This window comes from Trichosurus vulpecula, chromosome 4 (genome assembly GCF_011100635.1).
Source record: "Trichosurus vulpecula isolate mTriVul1 chromosome 4, mTriVul1.pri, whole genome shotgun sequence".
Taxonomy (NCBI): Eukaryota; Metazoa; Chordata; class Mammalia; order Diprotodontia; family Phalangeridae; genus Trichosurus; species Trichosurus vulpecula.
The window spans coordinates 209,417,993-209,441,176 of NC_050576.1; the positions used below are offsets into that span (position 1 = coordinate 209,417,993).

General features: G+C 39.9%; 1 protein-coding gene and 1 pseudogene across 1 annotated transcript in view; both read right to left on the reverse strand.

Moving 5' to 3' along the window:
• The window catches only part of GNA13 (G protein subunit alpha 13), a 66,863-nt gene extending 48,944 nt beyond the window's left edge, over positions 1 to 17,919 (reverse strand). Inside the window, exons 1-2 of the mRNA XM_036754400.1 lie at positions 17,457 to 17,919; positions 14,723 to 14,949 (exon numbers count right to left, since the gene is read on the reverse strand). Coding sequence (XP_036610295.1) covers positions 14,723 to 14,949; positions 17,457 to 17,739 — 510 coding nt within the window. The 5' untranslated portion in view covers positions 17,740 to 17,919. The remainder of the gene's footprint in view (positions 1 to 14,722; positions 14,950 to 17,456) is intronic.
• Positions 10,746 to 11,424, reverse strand: LOC118846155 (annotated as a pseudogene).
• Positions 17,920 to 23,184: the final 5,265 nt, after the last annotated feature.

A 23,184-nucleotide genomic window follows, 5' to 3' on the forward strand; every position in this document is an offset into this window, starting at 1 on the left:
TCAATTAAACTCAATATACTCATCAGTAAACCATTGGTGATTTGACTTCAGTAGGTTGCAGAAACAGCTCTATTATATCAAATTAGACATAACAGTTTTGTTACAGTTACATTGTATCTGTAATTAGAATGATTTTCTCTTGATGCAGTATTATGAGGTACTGGAATGAGCACTAAATTTGGAGTAAGGGGATTTAGTTTGAATCCTGGTTCTGCTACTTACTACTTATGTGACCCTGCACAAGTTGCTAAACATTTGGAACTCAATTTCCTTATTTGTACAATGAAGGAACTGGATAATTTCCATTAAGGTGTCTAAGATATACCTCTACTGCCATGCACAAACTGAGGTACTTTTTCCTTTTTGATTCTGAATTTTAAAAAATATATTGACAATATTAATTTTGTTACCCTCCCCCCTTCCCTTATGGCCTTTTGTTTAACCGTTCGTTTCACATAGCACATAACAATACTTCAATAGTAGACTGATTTTTGTGTGTGTATGCATAGGTAGTAATTGCATAAGGAAATGGCAAATCACTCCAGTACCTTTGCCAAGAAAATCTCAAAAAGGGTCACAAAGTTGTGCACTTGAGCACAACACAGGGTACTAAGGCTTGTTTGGTTGTGTTGAATGGCATTCTTCTTTGCTTTTCATCGTAAAAGCTTAAGTGGAAATTGATCTTGGAAAGAAGTTTGTTTTTTTACATTGTTTTAAAAGGTGTTGTAATTCTTTGTAATACTTATCTTAGAGAACAGTTTGCCTGTTGCTTTCTTCAGTGCCTAATATATCACAGATGAACACATAGAAGAATATTTAAAAACTTTTTTTGTAAAGTGTTTCCTATGAATGACAAAATCATTTCCCAAATAACCTGACTTGAAAATTGAAGGTTATCATTTCCACCTTTCTTTGCCTCATTACTCATAACCAATCAGTTTCTGAATTCTGTTGATTGTACCCTTTTGCAATACCTTGCTCCATCCACTCCCTCCTACCACTTGCCACTTTTTCTTACCTCTTGCTACAACATTTGCTAACCTTGGCTGGTCTACTAACCAATCTCCCCATCTCCAAAACTCTGGCACATCACTGACAGGTTAATTTTCTTAATGAAGAGATACAATTCCCTTTTATTGTTCAAAAATCTTAAATGAATTTGCCTACTGAATAAAGGCCAAACTCCTAAGCCTGGCATTCATGGGCTTACTATAATCTGGCTCCAATCTTAACACATACTATTTCTCTTCATGGATTTTATATTTCAATAAAATTGAACTACTCATCAGTCAAAGAATGTGCCCAGTTCTTTCCTACCTCCACTCTATTTCCTGTGTGCCTGCAATAGCCTTCCCTCTTATTTCTACCTATCAAAATTTTACCTGTCCTTAAAGAAAATGCAACCTATTGCTTTAGGCTTCTTTGATCTCTTTAGAAACTGAACACATCTTTCTTACAAACCTGACCATGTTTCTATTTTGTATTGTACTTATCTGAGTATCTTTCCCATCTCATCTAGATTTTTTAAGTTCCTTGCCAATATCTTCCTCACATTAAGCAAATGTTTAGAAATGCACAAGTCAATGAATGTATGTATGTGTGTATCTATGTATGTACGTGTATGTATACATATGTATGTATATATAAATATAAAAATAGTGGGGCAGCTAGATGGCACAATGGATAGAGCAGCATCCCTGAAATGAGGACCTGTGTACAAATCTGTCCTGAAGACACTTACTAGTTTTGTGACCTTGGGCGAGTCACTTAACCCCAAATGCCTCCCCCCCAAAAAAGGGCAAAAAAATTCAGTGTTTTATGGTTGAAAATATATACTTCGCTTATATTTAAAAATAATTTTTTTAATTATTAAAGGAATCCTAATGAACATTAAAAAAAGAATCTTACTTAAAGACTAGATTTAAAATATTTCTGATAATCACTACTATGATAAATTCAATTAATGTAAAAATTCTTTAGAGAAAGTCAGGGAGATGTTTACCACTCATATACAAATGAATCTCTGACTGTACCCATGTTTACTCATTTTGTGTTATTCTTATCCTTTCCTAAGTTCATCATACAGAGTCCACCCAAGAGGTCTTCCTTGGTCATTCCTAACATTGTAGGGGGATCAGTGGAGTAGGCTATCTGCCATCACTTGCCCTTGATGTGTAACCGGCTTGTTTTTTCTTCATAAATTTCTTTGATGCCTATCCTTCATTCCTGTTTTTCCTCATTGGTCATATGTTGCAGCCTGCACATATCTACCCTATGTCTCTTCATTTAATTAATCAATAAACATTAAATGCCTATTACGTGACTAGTACTGTGCTAAGTGCTGGAGATATAAAAAGAGGCAAAAGAGAATCGCTGACCTCAAGGAGCTCACAATCTAATGAGAAAAACAAACATGCAAACAAACATAGACAAATAAGCTATATACAAGATAAACAGTAAATAATTAACAGAGGAAGGCACTAGAATGAAGAGGGACTTGGAAAAGGCTTCCTGTAAAAGATGTGATTTTACTTGGGTCTTAAGGAGAGCCAAGGAAATCAGTAGGCGGAGAGCATTTCAGGCATGAGGGACAGCTAGAGAAAATGCCGAGAGGCAACGGATAGAGTGTCTTTTCGTGGAACAGCCAGGAAGTCAGTGTCACAGGACTGAAGAGTATAGGACTGGGAGGGAGGTGTAAGAAGACGAAGTATAAGAGAGGTCTAGGTTATGAAGGGATTTCAATGTCAAACAAAGGATTTTCTATCTGATCCCAGAGGAGAAAGGGAGCCCTGGAGTTTAAGTAGGGGGTCTGACATGGTCAGACCTAAGCTTTAGAAAAATAACTTTTGATGGCTGACTGGAGGATGGATTGGAATGGGGAGGTGAGGCAGGCAGACCCATCAAGCAGCCTATTGTCCAGGTGTAACATGGTCTTTGGTGACTGTGTCAGAAGAGAGAAATGAGCTTATCTGAGAGATGTCACAGCGGTGAAATGAACAGGCCTTGGTAACAGCTTAGATATGTGGAGAGAAAAGTGAGATATAGTAAGGAGTCAAGGAATTCCCTTTCTGTGATCTTCATCTCTTCCACCTGCCCTAACATCCTCACTGTTTGTTCAAATACATGTCAAATCTGGGATGGTCAGACCAAATTCTTTAGTGGTTATAGATCTCTACCAGGCGGTTTGGCGATGTTCTAAGATTTGATATTCCCTGCACAATCTCATCTGCAAAAAGGAGTATCTTCCACAGAGAATCCATCTTGAACCCTAGATTTCCTCTAATACAGTGATAAACACCTTTGATAAGCATCTATCACTCTGTTCTATGCTTTGCCTAACATTTACCAAAGATATTGGTAAGAACCATTTCTATTGTTTTATCTTTCAAGGAACCTTGAATAACGTTAATATAAGGATGGGAAATACCATTTTGAAAAAGAATCTTTAAGGCAGCATTTTGCTTTACCAAATCAACTGTTTTTCAATAACCAACAAGCAATAAAGAGAATGAAATCTTTTATTTATTACATATTCCAATCAATTTCAAACTGGTAAAGCTGTGGTACATTTTAAAAATATAGTTTGAGAAAGCCATTTGTTCCCTAAAAGCAGCATAGATTTAGAGGTAGAAGGTGGTTTAGAGGGAGTTCTAAATCTAATCCTCTTTTTCAAAGATCAATGGCCCAGAGATGTTATGCCCAGGGTTACACAACTACTACAGGACCTTTTTTTGCCAGGTTTTCTTTAAACTGGTTTTGCTCTCTGCTTTCTCTATGCTTAAGAACGATACAGTAGTTTAAAATATAAACTAACTTTTAAAATTTTACAGATGATGGACAATGAGCAATACCATCTTATGAAGATGTTCCCTTATCATCTTTTTTACAATCCATTCTAGAGTTCACTGGTCTGCAGTTTATAGATTGTTCATTTCCCTTTTTTGAAAGTCAGGACATTTCCCATCCTGAGGGACCTCTTCAATTTTCCATGCTCTTTCCCTTATTATTGATATTGCCTTAGCAATCAACATCTCCCATGCAGTTATCTAGGCTGGTTACATAAATTCATCAAGGATACTTGGTACTAACTTATTATTTATCTTCAGTATCAAGTCCTTATTAGTCATTTTTTGTTCTATTACTTCCAATGCAAAAGTCATTCTCCTTGGCAGAGAAAAAGAAAAATGATAATGAAAGCTGGATAGTACTTCTTTTTCTGTCCTTCGTTATCTTTCTCCTATCCGCTCCAAGTGTTGGTTTTAGTTCTGCTTTGATCCTCTTTTTACTAAGCATATCTAAAACCAAAACAGATATTCTTAGTTTCCCTTAAAGGCCTCAGCTTATTCTGAGATTTAGCATTCCTGACCCTATTTTTAAAATCTTTCCTTTAATATGAACTTAACTATCAACACAAACATTTAGACATGCAAAGAACAGAGGACACACAAATGAATTCGTTCTTTTGAAAGTGTATATTTAATAAGGTGACAAAACTATCCTGTTGGTCACTTAAAATTCTTTTTGTTCTTCTCTGTATTTTCGTTTTACTGATGCTCTTTTTTTGTATTTATTATTCACCACTAATTCCTCCTTAACCCATAGAAAAGCCTCTCTTGTAACAAAAAGAATAGTGAAGCAAAACACATCAACACAGTGACCATATCTGAAGATATATGTGATCCTTTTTACAGAACACAACAGGCTATTGTGCTCATCCTCACTTACCCTACCCTTGCTTCTATCATCTCTCTCTCTCTCTAAACGTATGTGTGTGTGTGTGTGTGTGTATGTATGTATATTTTAAGAATCTGAATCTGTTCCTTGTCTATCAACACCCCTATTTTTCTTCCTCATCAGAATTATGTACATTTGCTCCTAGTCCATAGGATTCTGTCTATCCTTTCTCTGATCCTTTGAAATCTGCTTTCTCAAAATTTATTTTGCATGTCATGTTATGACAAGCTTTCCTCTCTGCTATGACAAACTCTAAGAAGGAAGGTTCAGTTTCCCTTAAGATTCCCATCATTTTCCACCCCATCAACCAGTTCATCCCTGTTAGTGAGAATCAGATCCAGAATTTCCCTATTGGTTCCTTTACCTCTTGAAGGATGAAATCATTAAAGCAAGTCAGAAATTTATTAGAACTTATCAAATGGTTTGTTTTTGGCAAAGAGAACTCCAGCAGATGTCTGGGTAATTCAAATTCCTCATTATGCCTCTTTACCAGGCTTGTGATCTTATTTCCCAAACTCTTCAATCTATTTCCTTTCTATTCAGTTCAAAGGACAATCAACCCTGTAGTATATTCTAATGGCAAAAATTCCTTCTGTTTTTCCCTCAATTGACCTTCCCCCCCACCCTTGTTACCTAGATTTCCTCACATGAGCATGCCTTAATAGAGAATGTGAGTTACCCCAACCCCAACCTCCACCCCCAATCTCTCCTTTTTCTTTTAAATAAGGAACCTATGAGATAAAATTTGCTTCCTTATATTAGAACCTTTAGTTCCTCTTGATTGCTGCTCAAACTTTGGACATTTGATACTGTGAGTTTCACTACTGACTCCTCTTTATGGCTCAAGCAGATAGACACATTTCTCCCACTCCCTTTTTAGTTCATTTCTTATATCTATATGGACAAAAGACGTTAAGTACACTTGTGGATTAAAATACACCAATATACAAAAAAATACACTCAATGTAGCAAAAAACACTGCTATTTTCTAGTATGACAGAATTCCTCAGTTCTCAGTTATTGTTGGACAATGTTTTAGTAGAAAAATAGAATTCTGAAAGGAACATCTTTTTATATATCCTGTAATTAGATCTCACTCTGATAACATAATGGAATGCATTTTTTAGTTGGTCATATTTTGATAAACAATAATAATTCAAACTTACATCGAGCTTTCAAGTTTATAAAGTCATACCTATCAGACTGGCTAACATGACAAAGCAGGAAAATGATAAATGTTGGAGAAGATGTGAGAAAATTGGAGCACTAATGCATTGTTGGTGGAGTTGTGAACTCATCCAACCATTCTGGAGAACAATTTGGGACTATGCCAAAAGGGCTATAAAACTGTGCATACCCTTTGACCCAGCAATACTACTTGTAGGGCTGTATCCCAAAGAGAGCATAAAAATAGGAAAAGTACCCACATATACAAAAATATTTATAGCAGCTCTTTTTTGGTGGCCAAGAATTAGAAATTGGGGGGATGCCCACCAATTGGGGAATGGCTGAACAAGTTATAGTTATGTGAATGCAATGAATGAGAAATGATGAGCAGGCAGACTTCATAAAAACCTGGAAAGACTTACATGATCTGACACTGAGTGAAGTAAGCAGAACCAAAACATTGTACACAGTAACAGCCACACTGTGGGATGACCAACTTTGACAGACTTAGCTCTTCTCAGCAACGCCAAGGATCTAAGGCAACTCCAAAAGACTCATGATGGAAAATGCTACCCACATCCAAAGAAAAGAGCTATGGAGTCTCAATGCAGATGGAAATATACTATTTGCTCTCTTTTTTCTTTCTTTCTCATGGTTCCTCCCATTGGTTCTAATCTTTCTTTACAACATGACTAACGTGAAAATGTTTACTATGAATGTATTCTAGACATACATTATCTATATATCTGTATCAGACTGCATGCTGTTTTTGGGGAGGAGAAAATTTAGAACTCAAATTCTTATGGAATTTAATGTTGAAAACTAAAAACTAAATTTTTAAAAAAAGTTTATAAAATGATTTACATATTAATGACTTCTCATAATTACCCTGTGAATTTGGCAGTGTTATAATTCCCATCTTACAGATGAGGAAAAAGAGGTTAATGCAAGTGTATTGATTCCCCCAACATCTATACCTATTAAGTCATGACGCCAAAACTGAAACCCAGGTCTTCTCACTAAAAATACTGTATTCCTTCTGCTACGCCAGAGGCTTAGCAAAGATAGGTTTCCTATAAATCTTTGCTATTTCATGCTACAAACATTCTCATAGAGCTACAACATTTTTAACCTTCAGTGACAAATATATAACCCAAATAAAATCTCATTCTTGTATAAATCTTGTGAAGTTCTAAAGTTTAACAAATTCAACTAAGAAAGTAATTCCCCATTATTTCAATCATTTTAGATAAATTCTGTTTATGCTCTACCTTTACTTGATAGTGATAACACTGTGTTGAAAGACAGACAACATGGGGGAAACTTGGGGAAGGGTCAGCAGATGGAATGATTAAAATTAATCTTTTTTAAATATAATAATCGGTAATTTCCATTTTGTTTTGACGGGGTTTTTTTTTTTGTCAACTCCCCCATACTTTCGACCATGAGAAGAGATCCTTTAACAGGTTATTTTTTAGTTGTCTGTTCAGTTATCAGAACTGACTTCCTGTGCTTTTCTTTTTTTCTATTTTTTACCCATTTGTTATCAAAACAAATTTATTCCCACCCCCTTTTTAAAGTTTTCTAGTCAGTTTTTCTCAGCTATTAGTAAGATTTAGTGTTTTAGATAATGCTTAGGGTAAATAAATTTGTGATCTAGTGGGCTGTATTACTAGGAAAAAAAAAAACCCCAAGATTCATGTTCCTCTTGCCAGAATTAAAGGTATTTTCTTGGATTACTTGAAATACTTGTAGTATTTTGAGTTAAATGAAGGGATTTTTAAGAGGTGGCAGGAAATGGAGAGTTGGCCTTGAAGTCAGGAAGATCTAGGTTCAAGTCCTACTTGAGACACTCACACATACTGGCTACGTGACTTTGGGTGAGTCACTTAAGCTCTCAATGGCCTGGGTAATTCCCTTGGACTACACTTCACAATGGTATCTGCACTGGGATATTGATAAATCGAAGTTTAGAATGAAAATGGCAAGTGAGAATTAAATTGTCTTTCTTTAAAAAATATTTTTTTTTCTTTAACTGAATTTACAGAATTATATTCTAGCTGTAGTAACCTATGACTATATCAGATTATATCAGGTCTTCTTCAATAACTTACATTTATACAGTGCTTTATGTTTGCAAAACACTTAGCTCATAATAGTCTTGTGAGGGAAGCAGTGCAATTCTTATCCCAACTTTGGAGAGGGAAAAGTACACTGAAAGAGATTTAAGTGTCACACAAACCCTTCATGTAAAAAAATCCCATTAGCATGGATAGGAAAGAGCAGAGAAATATAAAGGAAATTCCCATCTCTTTGGACATAAAAAGGTGATAAATGATTTGTATTTCACAAAAACAGGTTTTTATGTATTTCAAACATATATATTAGAAAAATGATCAAACATTTTTACAATATTCTTTCTAAGTTATACATTTCCCTTTGCTATTCTGCTTTTCAGTTATAATTCCAGAGATTGCATATTCCCAAATGTAACCAGGATATGAGAACATTAATTACAGCTGGACTCAAGAGTAAGGAGGACCTAGGTTTGAATTTCAGCTCTGAGGACAGCTATGTGGCCATGAGCTAGTCACTTATCTATTATAAGCCTAAATTATTATTGGTTATTGTTAATTTTAAAAGTATTAACACAATGACACCTGTAATAGCTACCTCATAGGATTTGTTGTGAGGATCAAATGAGATAATATGTGGAGAGCTCTTTGAAAACCTTATAGCATTATATTAGGAGGATTATTTGAGTAACAGAGAAAAGCATGGAATGTTATAGTACTTTTTGTTTTGTGTTAGTTTAGAAAAATGAAGGAACTTGAGAAAAATTACATATCATCAACTGAAACTAATGTCAAAATTATCCTATGCAACATTCAGTGTTCTTGCATTAAAGGTTGGCATGTCAAAGACATAATTACTTTGCTAGTTCCATTAACCACAAAAGAATAAAACCAGAAATCCATTTATTTAGGTCTTGTGCTTTAAGTTGTCATCATTAAAAACTATCAGAGAAAATCATAGTCTCTAAGTCAAAGGGCAATACTGAATTACAAAGATATCCTTTCTTGTCAAATTAAGTGCTCTTATTTGCATTTAAATTAATTTTAAATACAAATTTATGTTTTCTTAGTCACTCCTCTTCTAAAATCCCTTCTCTTTAATTTTCTCCTTAAATGGTAGTAATTTTAAGTGTGTACTCTATTATTCTGATTCAGCTTTTTTTTTCTTTGCATTATTTTTAAAAGGCCCTTCCAGGGACAACTAGGTGGCGCAGTGAGTACAGAACCCACCCTGGAGTCAGGAGGACTTGAGTTCAAGTTCAGTTTCAGACACTTGACGTGCTTACTAGCTCTGTGACTTTGAGCAAGTCACTTAACCCCAATTGCCCTGCCTTCCCTCCTCCAAAAAACAAAACAAAAACAAAAAGGCCCTTCCAGATTTCTTCGTAGTTCTCATACCAGTCTTTAATTGTATTGTAGTATTAGTCCATTCCATTAATGTAGCGCAAAATTCAGATTTTACCCAGTTCCCACTGTTAAGATATTTAGATTTCCCCCCAGCTTTTTGCTTATAATGCTGTGAAGAAAATCTTTTAAGAAATAGTTCTTTTTGTTTTCCTGACAATGTAATTATTAGGTTAATTATTTCTTTCCAATTCAATAATGATGTTTATTATTTCCAAGTAGGTATATGTATAGATGTGTACATATATATGTGTGGGTGTGTTATATTCATGCATATATGTGTGCACAAATGTGCACACTGAATTAAAGCACAGGAGGAATCTGTACATATATCTAGAAAATGGGTTAGCCAGATGTACAACAATTTTTAATTTGCTCTGTATAACAATATTATAAGGTGACATGTAACCTTCTCGAGGGTACAGATTTTTATTTGTCTCCTTTTACATGGTAGGCACTATTAAATACCTTGTTAAACTATTATTATTATTAAATTCTTATTTAAAAATTGTGACTCACGTCAATAACCTTAAACTTAACACATCCAAAACTGAGCTCATGATGTTTCTCCCCAAGCTCACCCTTCCTATGTATAGACTTCCTTATTTCTATTTATGGCACTACCACCATACAGCTTTGCAACCCTACGAATCTTCCACATCTTGCTCTTCCCTTTAACTCCCATATCCCATCAGTTGCCATGTCTCCTCAATTCTACTTTCACATCTGACATCAATCCTCTTTTCTCTACACTCAGATGGCCTCTCCCCTAGTTCAGGTCCTCATCTGTACTATTGTACCAATGCATCTGCTTGTCTCTAATCTTTCTCCTCTCCAATCCCTCTTCCATAGGTGGCAAAATGCACCTGGAGAGGATAGTTTCAGCTGAATGATGATACCCGAAATCACGCCATAGAAAGTTAAGATAGTGAGAGTAAACGAAGTAGAATTCCCTAATGCAGATGGCTTTCTCAAGAAGTTTAGTCATAAAAAGGAAGACAAGGACGGGAAGATAGGGAAGGATGGATAGATGAAATGAGGCAAGGAACTGGCAGTAGGGAAGCAGTCAGTAGACAGGGAGAGATTTAAAAAAATGAGTAGGGATAATAGAGGGGAAATCTGCTGGAGAAGATGGGATGGAATATGTTCACCTGTGTATGTAGAATGGCAGGAGAGTACCTTGGTAAGGAGAAGGGCCACCTCATCATATGAGACAATTGTACAACCCCCCCCCCCCCAAGTCAGTTTCCTATACCAATAAATCACAGTCCAGCTGCTATTCCTTATAATCATCATTATGGTTTTTCAAAAAATCATGTTCTTTCAAGCTAACAATTTTCTTCCTAAACTGTAGCACAATTTTTTTTTTCGGCCAGATCTCCTTTATTATCATCATCATCACCACCATTCCTCGTTCTACCCCGCCTCTCCTCGGCCCTGTCCTCACTTGTAGGTCTTCATGTGCCACAGACCGTCGTTGAGGTAGTGGATGTTCTCGATGCCGATGCCCTTGTTGACCCTCTCGATATCCTCGGCCGCCAGCTTCATGACGCCCACGCACAGCGCGTGCTGCTTGCCCTCGCCCATTATGGCCACCACGGTGTCGGCGGCGGCCGGGTAGAGCTGGGCGCCCGGCGAGGTCAGCCCGGGGCACATGATGTTGGCGCCGCTCAGCACGAACTTGATGGCGCCCTTGTCCACGCGCTGGTGCGGCAGGATGAAGGGGTACTTGTGCAGCAGCCGCAGCGTGGGGTAGAAGGGGCCCTCGCGCTGCCGGAAGAAGAGCAGCTAGCCGTTCACCGTCAGGATCTCGATGTGCTCGTGGCAGCGCAGGATCTTCACCGGGTCCTTCTTGGGCATGATCTGCTTGAGCCACGGCTCGATGCCCGGGAACTGCTCCAGCAGCTGGTTCTTGATGCCCTTGATGACGGACGTCTTCAGCTGGATGCAGTTGGACACGTTCTCTTTCTCATCGAACTTCTTAAACATGGTTGCACGCGGGCCGGGGCCGGGGTGGCGCGGGAGGTGGGCGGGGATGGGCGCACGGCCCGCCGGGGCACGCGGAGGCCGACACAAGTCTCTCACAGAGGAAGGGGCCACGGACTGTGCGGCCTCCTCGGTCAGTCAGTCAGGCCGCCCGCATTACGCGCTTGGTCTCAGCCAAGCCCGGTCTGAGAGGAGCCCCAAACGCCGCGCTCTCCCGCCCGCCTCCTTAGCCGGCGTGCAGGAGCACGCTTTCTGTAGCACAATTTTTAAAACTGAAAGCCTCTAACAACCCAAAACCCTTACTATCTTTCCTATGAAACATTCTAACTTAGCTTTTATCTCTCAGTCTAACAGCTTAAGTTCTCCTCTAGTCAATATGCTGGTTGACTACAGTGCATTTTTTTTTCTTTTTAAAATTTTGTTAAAGGCTCCCCAGATATGGGGATATAATGACATAAATGTGATATAAAAAATAAAGGGATATCAATTTAAAAAATGAAAGATTGTAATTCTTGTGCTGTTTTCCAACTTTATTAAGAAAGAAATTATTAAAATTTATTAAGAAACTAATTTCTAAAAATCATTTAAAGACAAATGGAAAAAATGATCCTTTCCCCTTATATAGCTGACATAGACTTTGGTTAGTTACAGAACATTTATCCCTTTGTTAACAGTGGCAATTTTCTCTCACAAGATCTGCCTTTCTATGTGCCTCACGCAAAGCAGGTGCTTAAAACTTTTGTTGAATTGAAAAAATATCCTGCATAATGTCCTTGTCTAATGCCTCAACAAATTTCAAAAATATTGCTTACAGATTATCATACCTATAACCCAAGTTATTAAAGTACAGAGACAGGGACTGGATCTGTGATTTCCACTGGCATAAAAAACTTTTAGAGAAAGATACTCCAGCTACCAATGCTGTATGGCACTGTGCAACTTAGTGAGTTGCCTAGAGCAGTGAGAGATGAAGTGATTTGCCCAGGGTCACAATGACAGTATGTGTCAAGAGGCAAGACCTGTACCTAAGTCTTTTGGCCTTCAAGGCCAGCCTTCTATTCATTACACCATAATGATTCTCATATAAGGTCATCCTATAAACAAATTAGACGAGACTGGGAAGGGATATAAAATTTTTTACTCCTGGTCTCTATTGAGAACTTATTAATGTAGTTGAAGAGAAAACACCTTCAATAACCAAAATAATAAAAAGAAAATGACACAAGGCTATAGAACCAAGAACTAGATTGTATGGATGAAGTAAATATTACAGACTGCAGAAAAAAAATATTTTCTGACTACCTCCTACCCTTCCTCTGTCATCAATACTCTGAAAGAACTTTTAATAGTCAAGACTGCTTAGAAGTGACTGTGGTTTGAACATTATTTTGCAGTCACACACATATACAGGATGTCCCAAAAGTCTGAGTGCAGTTTTCAGCTCTGCACTGAGACGTTTGGGACTATCTATACACGGACAATAACAGTCAATAGCATTATTAAACATATTCCAGCTATCAAATAAGTTTATTTCAGAGTAACACTTCTCAGACTGGAATCACCTCTATATTAAAAGAGAGTCTAGGCTGTTACCACTTGAAATCTTTTCAGTTTTTGGAAAATACAATTACAACAGTCACAACTAAATTACAAAGGATTTCTTTCTCCATCTTTCCACTCCTGGCATTTTCACTGGCTATCCCCTATGCCTGGAACTCTCTCCCTCCTCATCTACCTTTCTTGGTTTCTCTTGAATTTTATTTCTCTCACCCTCTTCCAAGAAGCCTCTTCTTGGTCCTGCCTTTCTTGAGATTGTCTCCAGTTTGTCCATAACTGTTTGCATTAGACTGTGAGCTCCTTGAGGGGGGCTGGATTTTTTTGGCCATTCTTTGCATCCTCACTGCTTAGCATAGTGCCTGACACGTTAGGTAATTAATAAATGCTTGTTGACTTGACCAGAGGAACTTTTGCCTTTGAAAACTTAGGAACAATATTTAAGGGAATAAATAATCTCCACTGAAGTTGTACTACAATGTCTCATTGTGATACAAAGGTGACCTTGGGTCCTCAAAAACCATGCCATGCAATTCAAGCTCTTACAGGTTTTTTCCCAATTGAGAAGGGCTTCCAATAAAGGTACAATGTCAGACTACATTTCTGACTTTGAAGACCAATGTAGCTAAATTCATCAAGGATCATCACCAAATTAACCACAGAATAATGGAATTTTTTGGTCACAGCCTCTCATAAAAAACTGTCTAGAAATCACAGAACAGCAAGTCTTAACCTTTTTTTGTCTCATGGACCCCTCTGCAAGTCTGGTGAAACTTAACAGAACAGAACAATGTCTTTAAATGCAAAAAATTATTATACTGAATTCAATTATATTGAAACAGTTGTAAAAATATTTTAAAAATAAGTTCATGGACTATGAGTTAAGAATCTCTTTCATAGAGGGATTTCATTTTAGCTCAAGAAAGGAAGAGTCATAGATGTTACACAGATTCTTACCTGTGATACATGGCACACATACATTCTAATTTGTCATCACTATCCATAGTATATGTAATTTATCAATAAAAGTACATATCAGTATTGATTAAAAACTAATAAGGTCCTTAACTATAAAAAGAGGCTATTAAAAAAACAAAACAAAACCCGTAACACGAAGCAAAAGGGCTAACTGAAGCATTAAAATAGGGTTTCAACAATATTTCAGCACCTACTAGACAGAGAGCCAGAGCAGCTATGTGGCACAGTAGATAGAATGCTGGGCCTGAACTCATCTTCCTGACTTCAAATCTAGCCTCAGACACTTACTAGCTGTGTGACCATGGGCAAGTCACTTTACCCTGTTACCTCAGTTTCATCGTCTGTAAAATGAGCTGGAGAAAGAATGGCAAACCCCTCTAATATCTTTGCCAAGAAAACCCCAAACGGGGTCACGAACAGTCAGACACAACTGAAAAAAGACTGAACAACAAACAATATATATAGTGAAACTCAGACCAAAGCAATTACATTAACTATTATCTACTACAAGAATAAAAGCTAGAAAAATATTTTTAAAGAAATTCTTCCTTAAGAGACATTATGACCTCCCTTGCAAAAACAGAAATTTTTTTTAAACATTCTAATTTCATTAGCCCTATGTGGTTTACTTTATTTTCTGTGCTTAGTAAAACAACAACAGAAACATCAACAGTGGTCATCATTTCATTGATCAGAATTTTAGATAGACTCATTATGCTATACTTCAGTTAAAAAAAGGGGGGGAGTGTACTGCTAATTGTAGACACTAATACATTTCACTTAAATGTTTTTTACAAGAAACATTTTAAAAGAGTATTTCTTACCAGTTGAAATTCTCGACGTCGGTCATAGGCATGCTGGATACCACTATCTGCCCATAATGCTCTTATTGCAGGAAGGTATTGCAAAAAAACCCGTGTTTCCACCATTCCCTGTGCTGCCATAGCTGATCGAGTGTCAAAAGCCATCATTTTGTCTCCATTGACTTGATTTGAATTATCTCCCCAAGGAATATGAAGCTTCTCTCGGGCATCTACAAGGACCCTCACACCTTAAAAAATAAACAGGGTGGAGGAAATTATTAAAACTTAAAAATGTTTGTCTATTCCTTTAAAACTGCTACTTATCAAAACTTAACACTGCTTTAAGCTGGTCACTTCTACCAACTCCTCTATAAATACCCAGAGTAGTAAGTTACTCAGACTCATATAGATAAAAACGGGTGTTCACAATATCATTAACTTTACTTTTTATTATAAAGAATTTTGAATAAAATCAAATCACTTCATAAAATAACCTCTAGAGCAGATAAAAACTGTTGAGAAAGATATTCTAATCAAGCACTCTTTCTGCTAATGTACATTTTAATCACACTGGCCGAGCAAGGCAGTAAGTTCAATTCAAGAATCATTTTTGTTTTTATTTGGAATTTTAAGTCTAACCTAAAAGATACTTATTCACAGAACAACTGGAATCAGGATCTTAAGCTATCTGATGCTTCTGGAACATTGGTGAATACCAAGTCATCTTAGGGCCTCCTGCTTGTGTCAAATCAATTCAAGTTAACATAATGGCAGAGTTTTCCCTGAAAAGGAGAGTGAGTGAGACACAGATGGGGGGGGGGGTGCAGCGAGCAGGGTGCGTGTGTGGGGGTGTGGGGGTGTTGCTTAAGACCCTTCTGAGATTTCCATTCATACATCCTAAGCTTAGGTATATAAGAACCAATATTTCAATCACTAAACCTTTGATCCATCTTAGTAGCTATGAACCCAGATTCCAGGCACTTATCTGAAGAAAACACAGAAAATGGACTCATTCAGATGGATGAGACCGAAGAATAGCGGTTCAAAGATACTACTAGCCTTCTGAGCATTTTTTTTAAAAAGTCATTTCAATTGCTCTTGATGACTTAGTTAAAAGGATTAGCATCCATTTATTAATATACCTTCTAAACAATATTTACCTACTTGAGTTTTACTCAATTTCCGATAAGAATGTTAAACCCTTTTCTCCTTCAAAGAAGCAGACTTTAATTAAAAAGGGGGAGGGGGGGAGAAGAATTCTGAGGGACTGAGAGGAAATGAATATCTTTATTTTAATTCAAACAAGGCAAAGTATATACATACAATGAAGCTAAAGGTTGAGGTATATACTAAGGCTTAACTTAACTTTCTTAAACCTATTCTTCTGAGAAGAATTTTGGGAGAAAAAAAATAACAAACTGTTTTACTACTTTCTTAAGTAACTCCACTAAGAAATTACTGCTTTCACAGACTTGAAATCTGAGACTACTTGAAGTAGCTACTCAGAAATTACATAAATTAAAGGAAATCTCAAAACACCCAAACCAGTAGACTGTAAGCAACAAATGCACTTGATCTCGGTTTCATCGCATTTCCTTTATACTAAAAACATCCATTTTTTGTTAAAGTCAGTCAAAAAAAGTATCATATAGGTTGTTTGTTCCGGGGAGGGGATTTACGAGAAACACTAAAAAAAAAAAATTTTTGAACCTAAGTAAATAAATCAGCATGGTGCAGCTCAAAGACAGCAGAATTTTAAACTAGAGAATCCCATCTTTCCCCCTTACTGTCTCTGTAAGACCTTGGGTCAGTCACTCAATCTCCCTGGGCCTTATCTGCCAAATGGGGTTGGTAAGGGAGGAGGTGACTGATTTCTAAGGTCACTTCGCTCTAGATCCTAGTGCTTCTGCTACGAAACCTTGCCTAATCGTTTATTCAACCCGAAAAAGCAGCTACATAAAAGAGGGGCAACGGACCCTAACATTTTTCCCCCTAATTCGATTAGATAAAGCATTTCTTAAGGATTCCTGTGTGTGTGCCAACTACTGTGATAATTAAACTGTGGCTCAGTTGGGTGGCCTGTTCACACCAAGGCACATAGCTGGGATGAAATGGAACAACCACTATTAGGACGTTTGGAGGGGATGAAACACCTCTGCCTACAGAAGTCTGACAACCAGAAAAAAGAGCCCAAGACAACCCACAAGAAGCCCCCGCAGGCAGGCACTTTTGGCCCTGGAAGGGACTCCAATGCAAACAAACAACAAAGTTTCTCTTTTGCCAGGGCTTTTCACCAAACCTCTAGCACCCGGACTTCGGGAAGGGAGGAGGAGGTCGGAAACGAGGACTTCAAGGGCAGCGGTCAGCGCTGGAGGGGGAACGGTACCGGGTGGGGAGTGTCCAGCGGCCAACGTGGGGCCGAGAGGAGCGTCCCGCTCGGTGCCTTCCACTGACAACGAAGGTGGCTCCCCGCCGAGTCACCCCACCCCGCCACACTTCCCTTCGGAGACTAGGCCGGGGCGGGCGGCCTCCACTCGGGAACATGGGGGTGGGGGGTGCGAGACGGCGCCCAGGGAGTTTCCCCTTCACCTCGGGGGCGCTCGGGGCAAGGTCTCCGGCCGCGGGACCCACGGGGGGCGCCCCCCTTCGGGGCCCAGCCGCGGCGGGCTCCTTCCCCCGTGGCCCCGGCCCCGCCCCGCCCCGGGTCCCTGGGCCCCTGGGGATGACAAGGTCCCCCCCATCCCGGGCCCCTCACCTTTGATCACGTTGCTGTAGATGGTGGCGCGGAACTCCTCCCGGGCCCGCTGGTCGAAGTCCTGCCCGTGGATGATCCTCATCTGCTTGAGGAAGGTGGACTTGCCGCTTTCGCCTGCGCCCAGCAGCAGGATCTTCACCAGCCGCTTCACGTACGTCTTCTCCCGCGACAGGCATTTGTCGATCTCCTTCGACTTGCGCTGCTGCTCGGCCTCGCTGCTGGTCAGCAGGCAGCCCGGGAAGCACACGGACAGCACGGAGCGGGACGGCAGGAAGTCCGCCATCTTACCGCCGCCGCCGCCTCCGCGGCCTCCTGCGCCTCCTCCTCAGCCGCCGCCGCCGCCCGCACCTCCGGCGCCCTCCACCTCCTCCTCTGGCGGCGGCCGCCGGCCGGGCACCGCAGCTCGAGAGCAAGGAGCGCGGCCCGAACGCCGGGGAGGGAGGGAACGAAGGCGGGAGGAATCGAGCTGGGCGGGCAGGGCAGGGCAGGGCGGGACGAGGGGGGGAGGGGGGGAGGGGAGGAGAGGGAAGGGGGGAGAGAAGGACGCGAGCGCGCACTCCCACTCTCGAGCCTCGTTTCCTCCTGGGCGGGCGACGGCGCGCGCGTAATGAGTTCCTTCTTCGGCGAGCGCGCGCACCCTTGCGCCTGGGTTCCGCCTCCTCTGCGAGCGATAGAACGCGCAGAGCTTCCCCATTCGTTTCCCCCGGTCCCGTCCCCTCCCCACCTGCCACTACGGGTCGCGAGCGCGCTTGAACTAGTGGGAGGGGCCGGAGGAGAGGAGCCTGTCACGTGACCTTCACGGGGCTTAGTTACTCTCCAGTTCCCCTAGAGTGAGGAAGTTGTTCGAAGCCGTGGTGCGCGCTTTTGCTTGCTCTGCAGCCCTGGCGAGTATCTCAGCGCTCTAGGTAGCTGTTTGCTTGGACCACTCCCTGTGCATTGGGTTAAGTGACGGGTCACCGTCCTCTCTTACCTGATTCCCACGAAAATTGGCTGTGGATCCTCAGAAGTGTAGACCCGCGAGGGAAGGATTTTTTTTTTTTTGTGGGTGCATTGGGAAGAGATTGATTTAGAGGGGAAATGTGTAAAAAAGCTGTCAGGTTCAACAGTTTGCCTTATTCTGCATATCCTTGCAGTACGTGGAGCGAATGATCTTAGTATTTACCAACTCCGCCCCCGCCTGTCCCTTCTTCCCCCCAAAAAAGCACGGAATTATTTTCCTAGGATTATATTGGCAGCTGTGTGTGGCATTCTTAGATGTGTGGAAAGACAATGACCAAGCACTAATTAAGCAACTACTACGTGCCAGGCCCTACTAAGAGCTGGGGGTTACAAAGAAAGACAAAAATCGCAATCCCTGCCCTCAAGGAGCTGCACTATAATCGGAAGGACAAGATACAAAGCTACATAGGCGATATAGACCATGTAACTGAGAAGTCATCACATAGGGAATGAGGATGGGGGGGGATCTCGTTGAAAGTGGGATTTGAGCCTCTAATGTAGGGTTTCCTCAAATTTCTTTGAGAAAAGTAGTTCAGTCGTGGCCCCATTTGGGGTTTTCTAGGCAAAGATACTGGAGTGGTTTGCCATTTCCTTTTCCAGCTCATTTTACAGATGAGGAAACTGAGGCAAACAGGGTTAATAAGTGACTTGCCCCAGCGCTTGGTGCTCTATCCACTTTCACATCCCTAAGAAAGTTTTACATACGGTACACAAAGATTACAAGGAAGAGAAGCCTCTATAATGCTAAAATTACTGAGTGGCAGCAATAGGAGAGGTGAGGTCATGGTAAAAATTCCCCTAGACCGGACATTATATAATACAGACCCTTCCCTACAAGGAAACAGATAAGCAAACAAGCTGAGGATGGAAGCAGGGAGAAGCTGGTTTTCCTGCCAGCTTATAGAGGATGTGACCTGCCAAGTGACTTTTTTTTCCTAACCAAAATGTCCAGGCAGGACACCTGAAAGTACTTCTGGAAAACTTGAAGATCACAGCTGTTAGTAGCGAGGCTTGGGTCGTGCCAAGGAAGCAACATTTTTTTATTTGTCGTTTTCAGCTGTAAATGGAAAAACCGTTTTCACTTCTGCTTTGCTTCTGGCCTGGCAACCTAATTCTCATTCGTTTGTATAAGAAAAGGATACTTTCAGATGCTTCCGTATAAAAATGTGCTGTGTTGTAGACGTTGTTTGTGGAAAGAGCTTTTGCCTCAAAGCCCCAAATTCAAGATTAGCCAGCAGAACAAATAGATAGTAAATTTGCAGAGCTGGATGAACTCTAGTCCTAACCTTGAAGTTAAGAGATGCAAGACTGTGAATCGGGATATTCACTTCATTCCTTTTGAGGATTCAGCAAACATTTATTAAACATCCAGGAAAAAATGAAGAACATATATATTCAGCTAGATGACACAACATCAATATAAATACAAATAGTAAAAGGAAAATCGAGAAGGGATGTAAACAGAACCACTGGGGGAATCAAGGCAGGCTTTACAGGAGAGATAACACCTGAATTGAGCCTTGAAGGAAGACAAGGATTATAAAAGGTAGAAATGAGTAGAACCGGTCAAAAGAGAAAGTAATTACAGCCAATGAACCCAATCCATTCTACAAATGCTAATCTAAATTTGCTTTCAGCAAAAAGGAAGGAGAAAAGATGGTAAGTCAGGGAGTTCACTTCTTCCCATTTCCCTCCCCATCCAAGTGTTCATTCAAGAATCAAGGGTAGCTAGGGGACAGGTAGGAGTACCTGCTGAACCAGTTCATGTTGTTACAAGCCAAGTGTCAGAGGAAGGTGTTCGAAGTCCTCTGCCTAACCTTCCCTCTGAATCAGTTTGACAACCCTGATGATTATTTCTGGAAGGCAAAACTTTGGAGCCAAAATCTAGAACCGGGCTGCCAACTGTATGACTATTCCCAATTGTTGTCTACGTCAAGTCCTTGAAAAACATCCTTTAAACTGGGAATAAGAGTGAAGCAGTACAACACTTGGCAAAGAGGTAAAAATAAAAGCATTAGTATTTTACATTTAAGTACCTACAGTGTGATGGTCTAACAAAGGAGACTGAATAGTCAGATAGGGAGAGAACTAAGAGCATTGTTACAAAACTCCAAAGAGAAGAGAATATCCAGGAGGAGAGGGAGATCAAAAATTTCTAATGCTAATAAGAGGCCATGAAGGATGAGAATTGAGAAAAGGCCATACCATTTGACAACTAAGATATCCCTGGTAACCTCAGAGAGAGCGGTTTCAGTTGCATGATGAAGATGGAAGACATATTCCAAGGGACTGATAGAAGATTAAGAAGAGAGGAAATGGAGGTAAGAAATGTAGACTGCTTTTTTCAAGGAATTTGGGCTACTAAAGGAAAGAGAGCTATATATCTGCTTGACCTATGGTAGGATTAAGTAAGGGTTTTTTAAGGATGGGAGAGACCTGGGCATATTTGTAGGCAGCAGAGAATGATGGAGTAAAGAGACAGAGATTGTATTATGCATGCTACTTTTTACTTATTTCTACTGTTTTCTTTATAATAAGTTAGCAACTGGTTTGGAGTAAAACCAAGTGTACTCTGGTAAATGGGCCACAGTGGCCTTGGTATGGCAGTCTTTCTGCTTCATTCTGCATGGCAAATAGCTTTATTATAGGACTGGATTATCTCTTCCTGACAGCACGTTAACCAGTTGGAGTTAGATATTACCTAGGGTCACCTAGGTTTGGTTATTAATTAACATATCTGTATTCTTTAGTAGCTAATAAACACAGATAAATGAGATATCAACATGTATAGTATATGATAAGATAACTGATATGATTAATGAATTCTTTGTGTAATTTGTTTAGGATAGATGTAACCCACAACAATGCCCTTTCCTTCCTAAAATCTCAAAATTCATTATAATATAGTCTGTCATATCCTACCTTTGCAAGGTATATACATGATGCGACCTATAATGACTTGAGCCCTGATGCTGCCACTGTTTTTGTGATCTTGAAGAGGAGAAGGGGAAGGGAATAAGCATTTTTATAGACTTACTATGTGCCGGGCACTGTGCTAAGCACTTTACAAATATTGTCTCATTTGATCCTCATAATAAACTGCCATGTTTAGGAAACCAAGGCTGGGAGATATTTAGTCACTTGTCCCAGGATCACACAGCCGGTTCAGTGTCTAAGGCCAGATTGGAATTTAGGTCTTCTTGGCTCCAAGCCCTGTGCTCCATCCACTTCTCTATCTGGCTGCCTCTAGTCTTGAGAAAGACACCTGAAAATGAGGAGTGGAGCTAGTGATACGAGTGGGAAGGGTTGAACTAAATGGAGCCAATATTGCTTAAAAGAATTTGACCTAACGCTCCACATTAAAATAACAACAACACCACCCCTCCCAGCCACCCCAAAAACCAGTGACTGAAGATGTATAATTGGCTGGACAATCCATAGAAATTGCCCTTGCATGCCTTGGTTAGCATGAAGTGATAGGCTTGGAAACAAACATTGATGTTTTTGATAGCTAGAGCTAATGGGCAAATAAGGAAATTCTAGAGTCTTCCCATGTGAAATGCCTAATACCCAAGTTCCCAGAGCTGAAGCTTAGGGGCCAGTAGCTAACTTTATTCCTCAATAGATGGCACAGAGAGCCATGTGACAGTTGTGAGTATGAGATCATGTGTGTAAAAATACTTTGTAAACTGTAGTCTGATACACATATCAATCAACGAGCATTTTTCCCCTATCACATGTCAGGTAGTGTTATTATTTGTGTGTGAAGTAGGACTTTAATTATCATCTTCAGGCACATGATTCCTAGATCTGTATATATCCTGTTCTAGCCTTACCTGAGCTTCAGTCTCCTATCACTAGCTGCCTGTTGGACATTTTGAATTGAATGTCCCATAGGCGATTCAATCAAAAAATATCTAAAACTCCATCCATTGGGGATGGCTGTGGTAAGGTAGCCAGTCCTTTGGATCTTAACTGTGATGAGTTATTTTTCTTTAATACTTGCAGTATTCCTCTGGTCTTGTTGTTTCAGATATTTCCATCATGTCTGACTCTTCTTGACCCCTTTTGGGGTTTTCTTGGCGAGGATACTGAAGTAGTTTGTCATTTCCTTCTCTACCTTGTTTTATAGATGAGGAAACTGAGGCAAACAGGGTTAAATGACTTGCCCAGGTCACAGAGCTAGTGAGTTAATCTGAGGCTGGCTTTGAACTGAGGTCTTCCTAACTCCAGGCCTGGTGCACTATCCCCATTACCACCTAGCTGCCCTTCCACCAGTCTAGTCATCGTCTCCTGGGATGATAGGATTTCAAACTGGGAGGGAACTTAAAGATCAAGACCACCTCCCTCATTTTACGGATGAGAAAATTGAGGCCTTTAGAATTAAATTACATAATAGTGATAATATTTATATAGCACTCTAAGGTAAGCACTTTATGTGTTATGTTATTTGACTTTCACAACAACCCTGTGAGGTAGGTACTGTTATTATCCCTATTTTACAGATCAGAAAAGTGAGGCCCTCAGAGTTAAATGAAGTCACATAGTAATAATAATAGCATTATATGGCACGTTAAGGTTTGCAGATCATTTTACATAGGCTATGCGTTTGACTCTCGCAACAACCCTGTGAAGAACGTGCTTTAATTATCCTCATTTTACAGATAAGGAGGTCAAGAGATATTAAGTGACTTGCCCAGGGTCACAGAGCTAGTTACTGTCTGAGGCA